At 42.6% G+C, this 16,097-nt stretch overlaps 1 protein-coding gene across 2 annotated transcripts in view; it reads right to left on the bottom strand.

Moving 5' to 3' along the window:
* The window catches only part of TBC1D32 (TBC1 domain family member 32), a 386,630-nt gene that overhangs the window by 339,388 nt on the left and 31,145 nt on the right, over positions 1-16,097 (bottom strand). For both annotated transcript variants that reach the window (XM_083176796.1, XM_083176797.1), the window contains exon 3: positions 12,702-12,863. In XM_083176796.1, coding sequence (XP_083032922.1) covers positions 12,702-12,863 — 162 coding nt within the window. The remainder of the gene's footprint in view (positions 1-12,701; positions 12,864-16,097) is intronic.

The following is a 16,097-nucleotide window of genomic DNA, read 5'->3' as shown; positions in this document are numbered from 1 at the left end:
TGTGATAGGCAGATGTTGGGATCCTTTGTTAGAGATATGTGATTGCAATACTGTGCTTGGTGGCATCTTACATACAGAATCTGCTACATAAAGTTTATAGCAGATATGAAAGTGCATAATGTATGTTCTTGGGAAAAAATATACAGATTGTGTGCAAAATAGTGGCCATGGCGTTAGGACATTGCTCCACCATTGCAAGTAGAAATTGAGTCCAAAAAACTAATTGTTGCTCTGGTTTATGTGTATTTATCATAATAAAAAACTGGTATGTTTGTGTTACAGTGAAAAAGTTGACATGTTGACTCCTGTGAATTGAGTGTCCTGCTTGTAGAAAAAAAAACACTTTCTGAATGGGTGTAGATGGTTATAAAATAACTAGATGGACATATATAACCAGGTATTAGAATGAATATTACCTAAAATTAAACCAACCTTTACATGTTGAGAAGTGTAGAAAGATATGCTTCCAATGTGTTTGAGGGCTGTGTGTGGCTTGCAGGTAGTGAAATAATGGTTTTCACTTAATAGGCTGCAGCATTGCTTATTACATTCAGGTGTATGTGTTTGACTAGTAATCAGCGTTAATTAGCAGACCCAGGCATCCGCTCTCATGTGGTATCTCTAGGGGTGGTCAGGAGCAATCTTTGGCGATCGAGGCGGTTGTGGCACCATGCATTTTGTGTGTACGCCCATGTTTACGCCCAGTTTTCCTCATTATTCTGTCCGCTCCCATAAAAACGCCCACATGCCACCCACAATGACCGTGCTCTTGCGGACAGGTTTTTCCGCACGGAGAGACCCGTCTGAGTGGTGTGAGGTCGCCGCACATGCGCTTTGCGAAAGATATGCATGCGCAGATGAAAAAAAAAAAAGCCCGATCCGACCGTATACGGTCCCACCATACCAAACAAAATAACCCCCTAAATGTTCAGAAAGTGAGTGTTTTAATCAGCAAATAATCATATAATCAGAATGTTCTTTGGAAAATGATTGTGCTGAATCGATGGCAGGCAGGGCTAGGTCCTAAGTGACAGAATTGTGATGATGTGACCATGACAATGGATGTAGGTTGGTGTGCAATTTAATTGTGTCAAAATTGAGTGTTTTGGTACAGAGAACGGCAAATGTGTTTATTGGAGGTCATGAGTGTTGGCCTGAAAATAAAACTGGTTTCAGCTGGTTCTGTCCTCATGCAGTCCAATTTTTATAGCTAGATTTTGTCACATAAACATTATGTTTTCACATTCAATTTCTTCTGTACACCCAGGAGGTACTAATAGAGTAGTTATTAAAAAGCAGCCATCACTCATAAATGACTGTTTGTGATATAGTTGAAATTAATAGTCAAGTAAATCTTCTGTTTCAAGACAGGTTGAAACTCACAGAAGGGAAAGGAAAATGCAGAAATAAAACTGCACAAAGTATGAAAGCAAGAAACAGAGTCTGTTATGGAAAAAGTGATATCTCATGCCATCAAATAGCTATGATGCTATAACAATTGATGATTACAACATGCACTGAAGCTGAGCAGTCATTAGCTAAGCTGTAAAACCCGCTTGGGGGCGCCTGCAAGTAATTAAGGGCCTTATTCTAGTTCACTCTTTCTGTCAAAATCCTTCGGTACTTGTTTCCTAGCACGGCGCCCCCGATTTTGATCAGAGTGCATCGTATACAATAGCATTGCATGCAATATAGCGGCATGCGATGCGATTCGATTTTTAATTGTACAAGCACCCTGATGGGTGCTTACAATGTTAAATGCACCCCCATTGGCAATGCCACCCCCACTATCAACGCCAACCCGAAGCGTGGCGAGCGCAGCGAGCCCGCGAGGGGCGGCGGTATGCGTCCTCTGACCTTTTCATACTCCCACTATCCACGTCAGCGTGGAGTTGATGTTAGACAGTGTGGCGAGCACAGCAAGCCCCGCGAGGGGACACGGATTACTTAAAATGTATTCCGCGTCCGCTTGCCACACTTCGGGCTCGTATTCCGCGTCCGCTCGCCACGATTCGGAGGCTCACTGCAACGTGCATAGTGGGGGTAGGAAAAGGTCGGAGGACGCGTACCACTGCCGCTCGCCACGCTTCGGGTTGGCGTTGATAGTGGGGGTGCGTTGACAATGGTGGTGCTTTTAACAATTAAAAATCGAATCGCATCACATGCCATTTGCTGGCATGCAATGCTATGCGATATTTCATTGTACAAGCACTCCTGTTAATTTAACGGGAATATCGCATCGCACACCACTAAGTACGGTATGCGATGGGCGCCGTGCTAGGAAACAAGTACCAATCTTTCTTAGATGGACAAAGCCATGTGCACTGCAGGTGGGGCAGATGTAACTTGTGCAGAGAGAATTAGATTTGGGTGGGGTTTAACTTCAAAGTGAGATATATATTGCAGTGTAAAAATAAAGCAGCCAGTATTTACCCTGCACAGAAACAAAATAACTCACCCAAATCGAATTCTCTCTGCATATTTTACATCTGCCTCACCTGCAGTTTTGTCCATCTAAGAAGGATTTTGCCAGAAAGAGTGAACTAGAATAAGGCCCTAAGAGAAAAGCTAGCAATTGAATCAGCATTCGAGAGCTGACAACTGTCAAAAACTAGCAAAAGTACTTCTGTCTGATCCAAAACATTAATGGCTCTTAAGTCTATCTCTACACAGGGCCGCAACTAGGGGTACCTAAATGCATATGGGGCAGTACGGATGGTGTAATGGTTAGCATTAACTGCCTCACAGCGCTGAGGTCATGGGTTCGATTCCCACCAGGGCATTAACTGTGCAGAGTTTGTATATTCTCCCCCAACTTGCGTGGGTTTCCTCCCACAATCCAAAAATATACTGGTAGGTTAATTGGCTCCCAACAAAAAAAAAATTACCTGAGAGTGTCTGCGTGTGTGTGTATATGTGGTAGGGAATATAGATTGTAAACTCCACTGGGGCAAGGACTGATGTGACTATTCAAATATACTCTGTAAAGTGCTGCGGAATATGGCCCTTATCTTGATTGAGTCAGACGTCTGCATGTTCGGTCAGACGGACGATGTTTTGTGTTTACACATGTGCAGAGGCATTTCTGCGCATGTGCAAACGCATGTCCGAATACGGCGTGATTCCATGCAAAAAACAATCGGTCAGAACAATACGAACAGGGGGTGGAGAGGGGCGTGAAGGGCTGTTTTGGCTCATTACCATATGCGTCCGCCCAACGTTTCATGGGCATTCCCATGAAAACGCTGGGCGTACATATGGTAATCCAGCCCTGACGCCCATTTGGGAGGCAGACAGCTGACATAGCCGGATGCCAGCTGCCCGCCAATATCCCTGCTTTCGCACAGAGAAATGTCCGAGTGGTCTGGAGCACTCGGAGCTGTCTGACCGTTCAGTCCATCATTCGATGGTCGGAGACCATCGGCGGATGGGGGAGGTTCCCACAGATGTGGGAGTTGTTCACATGAAACATCCACTTGCGGTCCTTTCGCTCAGCGTCTTACCGCATTAGGACAGTGTGAGCGTTCCGTATGGTAGGCGGGGCTAAGAACACTCGGTGGCCGTCCAAAAATACGCATCCGTCCGAGTCAACTAGAATAAGGGAATATGTGTGCACTATATAAGAAACCGGATGTGATACCCATATGTGCATGTGGGGAGGGACAACAACAACATATTTGCAGAGCCATATTACTGTCTTGCACCGGGTGATCGCCTTTATGAATACTAAGGGTGAGATTTAATAGGATGAGAGATTCAGAAAGTGAGAGATTTGGTGAGAAATCTCCAGTTATTTTAAAGTGGCAATCATTTACACTGCAAAATCAAACTGATTTAGCAGTGTAAATGATTGCTGCTTTTGAAAAAACTGGACATTTCTTACCAAATCTCTCACTTTCTGAATCTCTCATCCTATTAAATCTCACCCTAAGTGTTCCGTATTACTTCCCAACATGACTGTTCAGCCCCACCACCAGGGCCGGTGCTACCACTAGGCAGCTTTAGGCAGCTGCCTAGGGTGCCAGCCACTGGAGGGCGCCTCTTCAGCCCAACAATTAAATCAAATATAATCGTGGCAGGTGCTGGGAATAGCTATCTCTATTTTCCCAGCACCATTCTAAAAACTGTCCCTGGTCCCTGCTGCTGGCGATGGCTGCCTAGCGCTGCTACCGCTGGTGGAGACACTGGTCCCAGAAGATGCCGCCAGCCCCACACCGTTGGTGTCAGTGGGGAACAGTGCCTCCGTGGCAGCAGTGCTAGGCAGTCAGCGGCTGCAGCAGGGACTAGGGACGGGTCTCCACACCAGCTGAGCTGCAGAAGAAGGAACCGCTGCACGGGTCCTGACCTGTGCAGCGGTGAGTGGCACCAGCGGCCTCCTGTAACCCCCGCCACCCCCGGGAAATGACGTGGCAGCCTGCCGCCGCATCACACCGGGCATCACCACCCCCCGCCCCGGAACGCTGCGGTGGGCTGCTGGCGCAATCACCGGCACCCCCCTGTACAGCGGCCGGTGGCGGTTGAGCATCGCAGCATCACCAGCAACCCCCCCCTGTACAGCGGCCGGGGGGGGGGGGGTGAGCACCGGAGCGTCCCCCCGCCTGGGGTGCTCCGGTGCCTCGCTCCGGCACTGCCCATCACACACACATTCTCCGATGGTGGGTAGACTGCGCATGTACAGAATGGGTCCTGCTTCATCACAGGCTGTCAAAAGGAACTAGGTCAGTATTTAAAGTATTTATTTATTTATTTTTTTAATAGTGTTTTTTATTCAAGAATAAAAAATGGCACATACAGAGATATAAACAAGCAAGTAAAGATCATTAGTGGAGTGTAGATCAAGCATACAGCAGAATAATACAGCTCAGCAAAAATAACACGTAATAAAGTGAACAACACTCGCAAACTTGCTAATAATAAACCAAAAACAGTACGAAATCAACCATATGCATATGTATGCTTCTGCATTTCAATTACAAAATTCTCATTTGGCATTCACCCAATACTTCTTGCTTTTTTTCACCTATGACAAGTACAGGTGAAAATAGTGCAGTAAGCCTGTACCCCCCAAAATGTAAACTATTAACAGTGTAGAAGTGTGTTAGTGGGAAAAACGGGTTATTATTAACAACTAAATCCCCTCTGTCCTTTGTGTCAACTCACTATATGATACAGGGTTTTTTTTCTCCTATGTAGTGGTCATAGGGTAACATTATCTTTATTGTGATACTTGGTCCATTTTACATTATATATTTTTTGTATTGTGATACTTGGTCCATTTTACATTATATATTTTTTGTATTGTGTATGTATTTTATATTTTGTTGACATTTTTCTGCTCAAAGGTATCAGGGATCTCTCATTGCTTCCCCCTACATTCTAGCATGTGTATTACACATTGTAGATACAGATGGAGCTCCTCTGATTGTTGCGGGCCCTGGCGATTCTATCGTCAACCGCCAGGACCCGCCATCAGACGGAAGGGGGCACGTGCCGAGATGCTCGCGTTCACCGTTCCATCTGAGCCCACCACTGCCCTCCGTAACCTCCCCGCCGCTCCTCCTCCGGCACCCCCCCCCCCCCTAACCCTGCCTATAGCCCTGAAGCAGAGATGGGCAGGGATTCCGCTCCCCATCGCCAAGTGACGGGCACCAACTCTCGCCAATGCAGTGAGTCTGGCGATTCCCAGCACTAAGTGAGAGGCACTCCATCTGTATGGTTTCTTGTTAGTCCATTTGAAATACTGTATATAAGTATACTTATATGCTGCCACCTACTCTTCTAACAGTAAGGAGTAGGTGGCAGCATGGAGAAGGAAATCAAGGGACAAATCCACTGAGATGGGAGACGGAAAAGCCAAGGACTGCAACAGCAGTGCAGCCATTACATAGCATGAAAAGGCTGCCACTGCAAAGCACGGCGGTAATGTGTGATCTTTCATATTACTCCCCTTGTATATACAGATGTAGCCATGTTTATCTATCCTGTTGGCCCAAAATCCTGGCTTTGTTGTCGGGCCATGAGAAATGTCCCGTTATTGTGCACTAAGGCATACTATGGCAAAAGCATGCAAAATCATGTAATTACACTGCTTTGTAGCTGGGTAGCAACTGCTTCAATAATGAAAACTACAGTGCCGTGGATGGATATGTATCTAATCATGACTCTATAGAGCTGTTTTGTGTGAGATTTGTTAACTCTGACCCCATTACCTTCTGGCTTCAACTGTCCTTTCATATACAATGCAGAGATGGAGGCTGATGGAGGGTTGGTGCAGTGCTAGTTTGCAGTGAGCTTCCAGACTGTGTAGGAATTGAAAATCAGCAATGTCCCCCTGGGGGGGGGGGGGGGGTGTTGTTGGGGGGAGGAGCTGACCATGTGCTGGACTAAGCTCACTCGACTTTTGTAAGCCTCCCTTCTGCCCAGATGGGGTTTCGTGACCACTTTCTGATCTGCCCGTTTGCGTCTTACTACTATACATTGAAACGGGCAGGGGTTTTTTTGCACCCTCAAATTATGTGCACAAGTAAAGTGGAAGCAAAGCCTAGATACAGTATAGACACATTTGAATGTAAAAATATAAAACAATAAAACAGTAGAATTTAAAACAAAAAAATAGTTGTTGGTGACCGGGATCCGTACCCCAGGAGCTGCGCATGGCATGTTGTGGGCTTAACGTCTAGGCAGTTAGGGATACTGTACTGCAAGCCTGTCATCTCATTCACACCTGATGCTGGAACTCTGTAGCCTAATGTAATTAGGTGGCATCTGTAGATGCCTTTGTCATGTTTGGGAGTGGCAAGTTGACCCCTTACCGCTTGCCCCATTCTGGTGCAACACCAAAGCTACAAAATAACTTTGATCCCTACTAATTGGATATAGTAATATTAGCATAATAATAATAATAATAATAAAATAACTTTATTATGCAAAAAATTCCCATTACTTCTATACAATTCAGACAGATCTAGCTGCTTATCAGAGCTTAACACAGATCATATGGCATGGGCACCTTACACAGTCTTTACCTGATAAAACTGCTGTTTAAGTCGCAACATGTGAAACAACTGTCAATAACAATCTAATTTCTCTAGATGCTTCTGTCTGGAAGGGGTCTTGTCTGGAATGGGTAAGACTATTCAAATGCAGCTGTTGTCACTGTTTTCTGCCATTTTATAAGCAGCCTTACTTCGTTTGAATCATATTATTGATCTAACATTGACCACATAGCATACATACAAGAAGGTGACAATGTAAAAGCATTTCTCATCATGACAATTTTATGTCTGAATGCTACATCAATTCAGAATATGATCAGTAATAGTCAGATAACAATGTACTTTACTATATAAACTTGAAGTATAGTACATAAAAGAATTTAAGTCGGTAGTACTGTAAAATAGAAAAATGTTGACCTTCTACAATGGGATAGATGATGCTGTTGCATTAAACATCTGATTTTCTGAACTTTAAATGTCACAGGTCTTAAAAATTGAGTGATTGTTAGAGCAAAACTAGTCATATTACTGTATATCTGTAACTACTATACTGCAGTGAAAAACAAAAAACAAAAAACAGAGACAACATGTAATCACCATCAAAAGGAGGCTCCAGTATGTATAACAATATTAAGATAGTAACAAAAGTAACAAAAAGTACGGATGTTGTAATGGTTAGCATAACTTCCTCACAGCACTGAGGTCATGGGTTCGATTTCCACCATGGCCCTAACTGTGCGGAGTTTGTATATTCTCCCCAAACTTTCGTGGGTTTCCTCCAAAAGTATACAGGTAGGCTAATTGGCTCGCAACAAAATTAACCCTAGAATGAATGTGTGTGCTTGTACATCTGGTAGGGAATTTAGATTGTAAGCTCCACTGGGGCAGGGACTGATGTGAATGTTTAAATATTCTCTGTAAAGTGCTGCGGAATATCTGTGCGCTATATAAAAAACTGTTAATAAATAAATATATTATCAATTACAAAATAACAAACATAGTCCTATGTACAGTAATACACATAAGAATCACATTTTATGTTGTTTTTGCCACAAGATACATTTACTGTAGAACCAATTAACACATGCAGTCAAGTGAATTCAGCCAATTCAGCAGTCAAGTGAAAAATAAAATTGATGAAAGATACACGTTTTATTTAAATCAAGAGGTAAAACACCACTATTGCTTTGATTTTTAAAGTATGACCACTAATTTAGCATTTATAATTAATGCACTTAAAAAAGTGATGCCATTTGCAGAATATTAACACTCAAGACAGGAGAGCAAAATCCAAAGCAGCTTCATTAGTTGTTCAGAACCACTCGTTAGCACTTCTAAAATCTCAAGATAATAAATTATTACTGGAACCAATTCAGTCAGAGGCCTTCTGTTTATGAAGGATAAAAAGTCTGGGTAGATTTCCAGTCTCTTATTTCATATAAGAAAAATTTCAAACCAGAGAAAAACCTGTGTTACGATGACAGCGGAATGCCTAAATATTTCTCTTTGCCTGCTATTTGAAGTACATCTCCTAAAACATACAGCATATGTTTTCTTAAATCACTGAAACTGCTCTGTTGTCTTTGGTGTTTCCTCTGTCTTCCCTGCTAATTGGATGTTTACATTTGTTTTTCCGCATTTATGTAAAGTTTGCAGACAGGTGTTTAAAATGTTAGAAGAAATCTACTTTATGGTGTTTTTAAAGAAAAAAATAAAACACGTTTAAAAAAAAAGTCGAAAGTTAATTATTTGGCAAAGTTGTTTTGTGGAGAGTCAAAAATGAGTAATACAATAAAGAAACTAGTCTGTAAAATATTACTAACCAAATGAAACCATAACAAATAGTGGGGCGTATTAAGCTTTAACAAGAGATAAATCCAAGGGTGATAAGGAGAGATAAACGTCCAGCCAATCACCTGCTAACTGCCATGTTACAGCCTGTGTTAGAAAAAAAGTCAGTAAGGAGCTGATTGGCTGGACATTTATCTCTCCTTATTACCCTTGGATTTATCTCTTGTTAAAGTTTAATACATCTGCGCCCCAATTTTTGATGAATTTCAAAATAAATGCAGATAAATATACAAATTGATGTTAGTGCGGGAGAGAAAGAGACAGATTAACTTGTCAGAGGATTCAATTGCTGGGTAATCCAATTGCCCAGCAACCTGATTTCGTACAGAAGTGTTTGCTGACCCAGTGGCTTAAGTAAATCTTCTGACCTACTACCAAAAAGTTTCGGGAATTCCCCCCCAAAAATATATATATTTCTTTTTACCTACATACTAGTTGCAAGGAGTTTTAGTCCCTCTATTGCTTCATTGAATAAAAAGGAACAAATGGATTTTTTTTTTATAGATAACTAATAAAAGGTAAATATTATTACAACTGTTCCAAGCTGTGCGTCCAACACTTGCAACACCTTTCTTCTTCTACTTTTCCAGTGATGTGGGAGATCTGTGCTGGCTTGGAAATTAAATTGAAATAGAGAACATTATACACATGAAAGGTCTCTTTACCTTACTTATTGAACCACCCTTGTATATATATTTTGTATGAACTTACCATTAAATTATTATATGTGTATACAGTTAGGGCTATAAAAATTGGGACATTGACACAATTCTCATATTTTGGGCTCTATACACCACCACAATGTATTTGAAATGAACCAAACAAGATGTGCTTTAACTAAAGACTTTCAGCTGTAATTTGAAGGTATTTACATCCAAATTAGGTGAACGGTGTAGGAATTACAACAGTTTCTATATTCAAATTAATTTCCTTGATAAAGCCGATGATTTCGGGACTGGAGGCGGAGCAACGCGTTGGAACCCTACAAACACTGCACCAGAGGGACAACATACAAAAACCAATCAGACCATCCATCCTAAGGCAACTCCGGATAAAGTTGTTTATAAAGGTGATTCAGCACCATCAACTGGGAGACCCGAGGAATTACAGGTGGCAGCTGTAAGGTACCCTCACTATAAAGTGTCTGGCCAGACATAAAACCTGGACAGTTTAAATTCATTTCACATCAAAACCTAACCACTAATTCATAACAGACTGTATACTAACCAGCCATTTTAACTGAGCCAATTAACATACTAACGTGACTGAATACTCTCAAGGGAAGTGCATTTCTAACCAATACGATCAGTTTTTAACAAAACTTGTGAGTGCTATATATAGTCACAACCGGTTGTGCATAATTTTTTTATTTTCTTTTAATATTTATTTTTATATGTATGTTTGATGTGATGTATGTCTTGTTAATTATAGAGAGCGAATAAATTGCAAATACAGTTATCCCCTATATTGCACAGTTCTATTTCTCTCCTTTCTTGTCTGATATCTGGGGCACCGAGCTATCCCCCTCAGAACAGCAGCAATAAACGGGAAGGGAGAATATTTTTAAATTAAGTTTGGTTTACTGGTTAAATTAAGTCCATTTATCCGTGGCGCAGGGCTTTGCACTATTAGTTTCTATATGTGTCTCCCACTTTAAGGGACCAAAAGTAATAGGACAAACTAAACGGGTGCGGTATATGGTCCGGACAGTTGGGATTCCGACAGTCATTAGCCCAACGTCGGGATCCCGACTGGCCGGACTCAGACAGCATGGTGAGCGCAACAAAGCCCCTTGCGGGCTCATTGCGCTCGCCATGCTGCAGGCACGGTGGCTCGCTACACTCGCCACCAATTCTATTCTCCCTCTATGGGGGTCGTGGACCCCCACAAGGGAGAAAAGCCGGTGGCCGTCGGGACCTAGAGTGCCGGGGTTTTGACTGTCGGGATCCCGACGTCGGGGTAATGACTGCCGGGATCCCGACTGTTGGGAAACTGTCCGGCACCCAACTAAAACAATCCTAAATCAAACTTTCACTTTTAATACTTTGTTGCAAATCCTTTGCAATAACAAGCCTGAAGCCTCTACTGCAAATGCCTTCAGTTCCTGCTTGTTCTTAGGGCATTTTACCTTCAGTTGTGTCTTCATCAAGTGAAACGCATGCTCAATCGGATTCAGGTCGGGTGATTGACTTGGTGCAAAACATTGCACTTAGTTGACTTAAAAAAAAAAACTCTGATTGCTTTTGCATTATGCTTCGGGTCATTGTCCATCTGCACTGTCCAATGAGTTCTGAAGCATTTGAATGAATATGAGAAGATAATATTGCCCGAAACACTTTAGAAATCATCCTGCTGCTTTTGTCAGCAGTCACATTATAAAAAAATACAAGGGAACCAGTTCCATTGGCAGCCATACATACCTAGACTCTACTCTACCACCACCATGCTTCACTGATGAGATGGTATGTTTGGGATCATGAGCAGTTCCTGTCCTTCTCCATACTCTCCTCTTTCCATCACCCTGGTACGTTGATCTTTGTTGCATATGTTCATAGGATGTTGGGTACTTATTTCCTAGCACGGCGCCCATCGTATGCCATTGCATACCACTAATTAAGGTATGCGATGGGACCCGATTTTCGGGTCCTAAGACCCCCACTGTACAATTTTAATATCACGTCGCATCGCATGCCATTACAAAAATTGTATTCATATTCTTGATACGAATGACTTCGACTGCATACGTCGTATGCAAAGTCGTGTTCTGGAGGGGAATTTACAAAGCAGTCAAATACGACTGGTTTTTTTTTATTTATTTATTTCTCTATTTTTTAACACTGAAGCCGAGCAGGCTAAAGCCAAATACGACAGGAAAATAAAGTGTATTTTCCTGCCGTATATTCGTGGCCGTTTTACACTAATTAGTAAATCAGGAACCACCATTCTTTTGAATGGTGATTCCTGTCGTATTCTATCGATAGTGTATTCATTCGTATTTGTAAATTCAAATACGAATGTGCCATCAATATGAATACGAAAATTCTTATTTTTGGCATAGTAAATGCCAAAAATACGTAGACACCGAAAATAAAATAAAAAATTCACTAATTTTTGTTAGTAAATTTCCCCCTCTATATCCATTCTTGTGAAGCCCTGTATTGATTGTTGACTTTGGAGAGTGTTCTTGATCTGGCCAACTGTTGTGAAGGGATTTTGCTTCACCAGGGAAGTAATTCTTCTGTCATTCACCACAGTTGTTTTCCGTGGTCTTCTGGGTCTTTTGATGTTGCAGCCTAATGATGGCTAGCTTCAGCTCTTTGGATCTCATAATGAGAGTTGACAACAACAGATTCCAAATGTAAATGTCACACCTGGAATTAACTCCAGACCTGTTACCTGCTTAATTGATGATGAAATAACGAGGGAGTAGCCGACATCTGTCCATGAAATAGCTTTTGAGTCAATTGTCCCATTACTTTTGGTCCCTTAAAAAGTGGGAAGCACATTTAGAAAATGTGGTAATTCCTACACAGTTCACCTCATTTAGATGTAAATACGCTCAAATTAAAGATGAAAGTCTGCAGTTAAAGCACATCTTGTTTGGTTCATTTCAAATCCATTGTGGTGGTGTATAGAGCCCAAAATATGAGAATTGTGTTGATGTCCTAATATTTATGGACCTGACTGTATATGTATAGAAATAGGGCTAAAGGAACAAACTTAATATATTGTAAATACTGTACAAGAAAATGAGCAAAAACTACCCATACTTACGATAAACAGTTTTTATCTGTTTTGTAGAATTTAGACAATAAAAGTATAAATCATTGCCTTATTAAATGTGCAAACACTCACTCTTTAGATTCACGTGTCCGTTTGGTGACACGGTGTACAAGAGTATCATATCCAGATCCTTCTCCCTGACTCTGAGCAAAGGTGCATCGCTCTGTTTCATCCTCTATTACAGATCCCAGACAGTTCTTGATGTAATGTCTCAGGTACTTCACCAGCTCATAACTGAAAAAAAAAAAACAAATTGTTAAATAATGACAATAATGAACTTCAGATAATAAATGACAGACAAGATTCACTTTGCAGGGTTGTGTGGAAACAATTAGTATGAAACAGTGCAGCATGTGCCACAACTGAGCTTATAGCGCCATCTACTGGAGTATTTAGCAAGTATAATGTATAAATGATTTTAGATCATTATAATGGTGACAAAATATATATTGTAATACTATTTCAGTGTTCGCGAAAACCACCCAAAAAAGTGGGTCCCGGGGACCCTTCACTTCTAAAAATTGGGGTCCTACCGGACCTTTTCTGGGTCCCAACGTAATAAAGCCTCCTCTCCCCTTCTCCCCAGCATGGCACATGTGGGTATGTAAGTATCAATTGGCCCACTCGCATAAAGATACATATATACTAGAAACTATATAAACCTGAAAACAGGGACAGTGCGCGCCGAAGGCGCGCGTAAAAAATTTAGGGCATTTTTGGGGGGGAAGTGGTGTGGTCACATAGTAGTACACATTACAGCACACACCGTAATGCCCAGTACTCGTTATAGTACACACTGTAATTCCCACTACACATTATAGTACACACTGTAATTCCCAGTACACATTATAGTACACACCGTAATGCCCAGTACACATTACAGCACACACCCTAATGCCCAGTACACATTACAGCACACACCGTAATGCCCAGTACACATTACAGCACACACCGTAATGCCCAGTACACATTACAGCACACACCGTAATGCCCAGTACACATTACAGCACACACCGTAATGCCCAGTACACATTACAGCACACACCGTAATGCCCAGTACACATTACAGCACACACCGTAATGCCCAGTACACATTACAGCACACACCGTAATGCCCAGTACACATTACAGCACACACCGTAATGCCCAGTACACATTACAGCGCACACAGTTATGCCCAGTACACATTACAGCGCACACAGTTATGCCCAGTACACATTATAGTACACGCCGTAATGCCCAGTACACATTACAGCACACACCGTAATGCCCAGTACACATTACAGTGCACACTGTAATGCCCAGTACACATTACAGCGCACACAGTTATGCCCAGTACACATTATAGTACACACTGTAATGCCCAGTACACATTATAACACACACCGTAATGCCCAGTATATATTATAGCACACACCGTAATGCCCAGTATATATTATAGCACATAAATGCTGCTTACCTACATTCTTGTTGCTAGGGGTTATATGCTCCTTGCAGGGGTTACATGCTGGGGGGGGTCATTTTATGCTGGTTGGTTGCCACAGGGGAGGGGGCGTTTTCTGCTGGTTGCCCTATGAGGCGGGGGAGGGGGGCATTTTTTGCTTGTTGCCACGGAGAGGGGTGGGGGTGTCATTGCCCAAGGGCTGGAAAACATGCCGACATGCTGCTCAGCAGAGTAGGTGAGCAGGCTATCAGCGCGGCGGGGGACTGGATGTGGCTGGAATAGCTGACACGCTGCTGAGTTGCTTTAGCCACATCCAGTCCCCCGTCATCCTGACAGCCCGCTCACCTACTCTGCTGAGAGCTGATGTTACAGCCGCATCCCATCCTGTTCTCCCCGCTCTCAGCAGCTGAACGAATTTACATGGCGGGGGGAGGCAGAAGGACGCGGTCGCAGAGTGACTGAAACTGTAACCTGCAGGGCGCGCAGTTTAGGGTGCGCAGCAGCACAGTGATTGGCTGCCGGGCGGCCACAGTGATTGGTTCGCAGCGGTGGCTCGCAGCGGCGGCTCATGTCATAGGTTTAGTACAGCGCGTCCTCGGGGACCCCTTTAGTTTTAAAAACTGAGTCCCCGGGGACCGTTTTAGGGTAAAATACGCGATATAGCGCGTTTTTGCGAACCCTGTATTTACACTTTCTCTTACATTTTCTCTGGTTTCAGGTATTAATACCAGTGAAGGGACTTGAAAAGAACTGAAAACCCTTGGTGATGATCTGCAAGCATATGTGTTTTATCAAAATCCTCTGCAGGTTTGCAGTATAATATTGTTAATGCATAATTATATATATATATATATATATATATAGAAATTTGCATATTTGCGGCACTCCAATTGAGCAACTCGGCATACAGCCGGGTCTGGTGCCCTCCGTGGACCCCTGTAGGAGACAGGGTAATACAAACGTTTGGTGGGTGGCGGCACTCAAATCAGCATAAAGAAGAGTCAGGAGACCAGGTAGTGTCCAACGTTTCGAGATCAGGTGATCTCTTTATCAAGGTGCAGAAGATACACAGCAAGCCAAACAAACATACCTTTATACAGTGCAGGATCCCCCGCCGGCGCGCCGAGCGTCCCGCCCGGACTCAGCTGATGACGTCACTCAGGAGGGACAGACGGCGAAGCCGTAGAGGGCATCCAGAATTTGCCCATACAGTAACAAATACTAAAATACAAATAAAGTGCAAAGTGCATCAATATACATATATAATAATGGAAGGGCTCATATAGAGCCAGTACAAGTGCATAATAACAAATACATGTGTAATGAATAAAAAGGTTAAAAGAAGGGTTAAAAGACCGTATGGAGTTCAAGTTTGATCCAATAGTAAATGGATCAGCAGGCAGGAATGTGGCGATCTACTGCATAACATTCCTGAAACATTATAATAGGCACAAACGTGTTGTGCTTGGACACATCGCTTACATTGGTTTAAACTGACAGTATAGTAAACTCAGGAAAATAAGATACATTTTATAATTAAGCAAACATTGCACTAATAATGGACTGGAACTATATACAATGGTTAAGTGGGCATCACAGGAATACCGATAGACCTGCGTGCTCATTTAACCCCTTGGGGGACAGAGTATCCAGCCGGTGTATCCAACGGCTTTCAGCCCTGTTAAGGAGTAATCCTCTATCTCCCCCTCTTTTTAGAACGGGGATCTGTTGGATTATCCTATGTCTCAAGGTGGACAAAGGATGGCGGGCAGAGGCAAAGTGCCTCGCAACAGGTTGATCACTTTTCCCTGACAGTAATGCCTGTTTTATAGCAGATCTATGTGCTGCTGCTCTTTCCTTAAAACTGCGGATCGTTTTGCCGACATACAGTCGACTACAAGGGCAACTGATCAGATATACAACGTAATTGGAGGAACATGAAACCCGCTGTTGAATTTTGTAAGGTTTCCCAGAATAGGGATGACAAAAGGTGTCCCCAGAAACGACAGAATGGAAAGCCTTAA

The sequence above is a fragment of the Crinia signifera genome, chromosome 3, assembly GCF_055691185.1.
Source record: "Crinia signifera chromosome 3, ASM5569118v1, whole genome shotgun sequence".
NCBI classification, from domain to species: Eukaryota; Metazoa; Chordata; class Amphibia; order Anura; family Myobatrachidae; genus Crinia; species Crinia signifera.
Note: the sequence above shows the minus strand (reverse complement) of the source record. Positions and strands in the feature narration are given on the sequence as shown.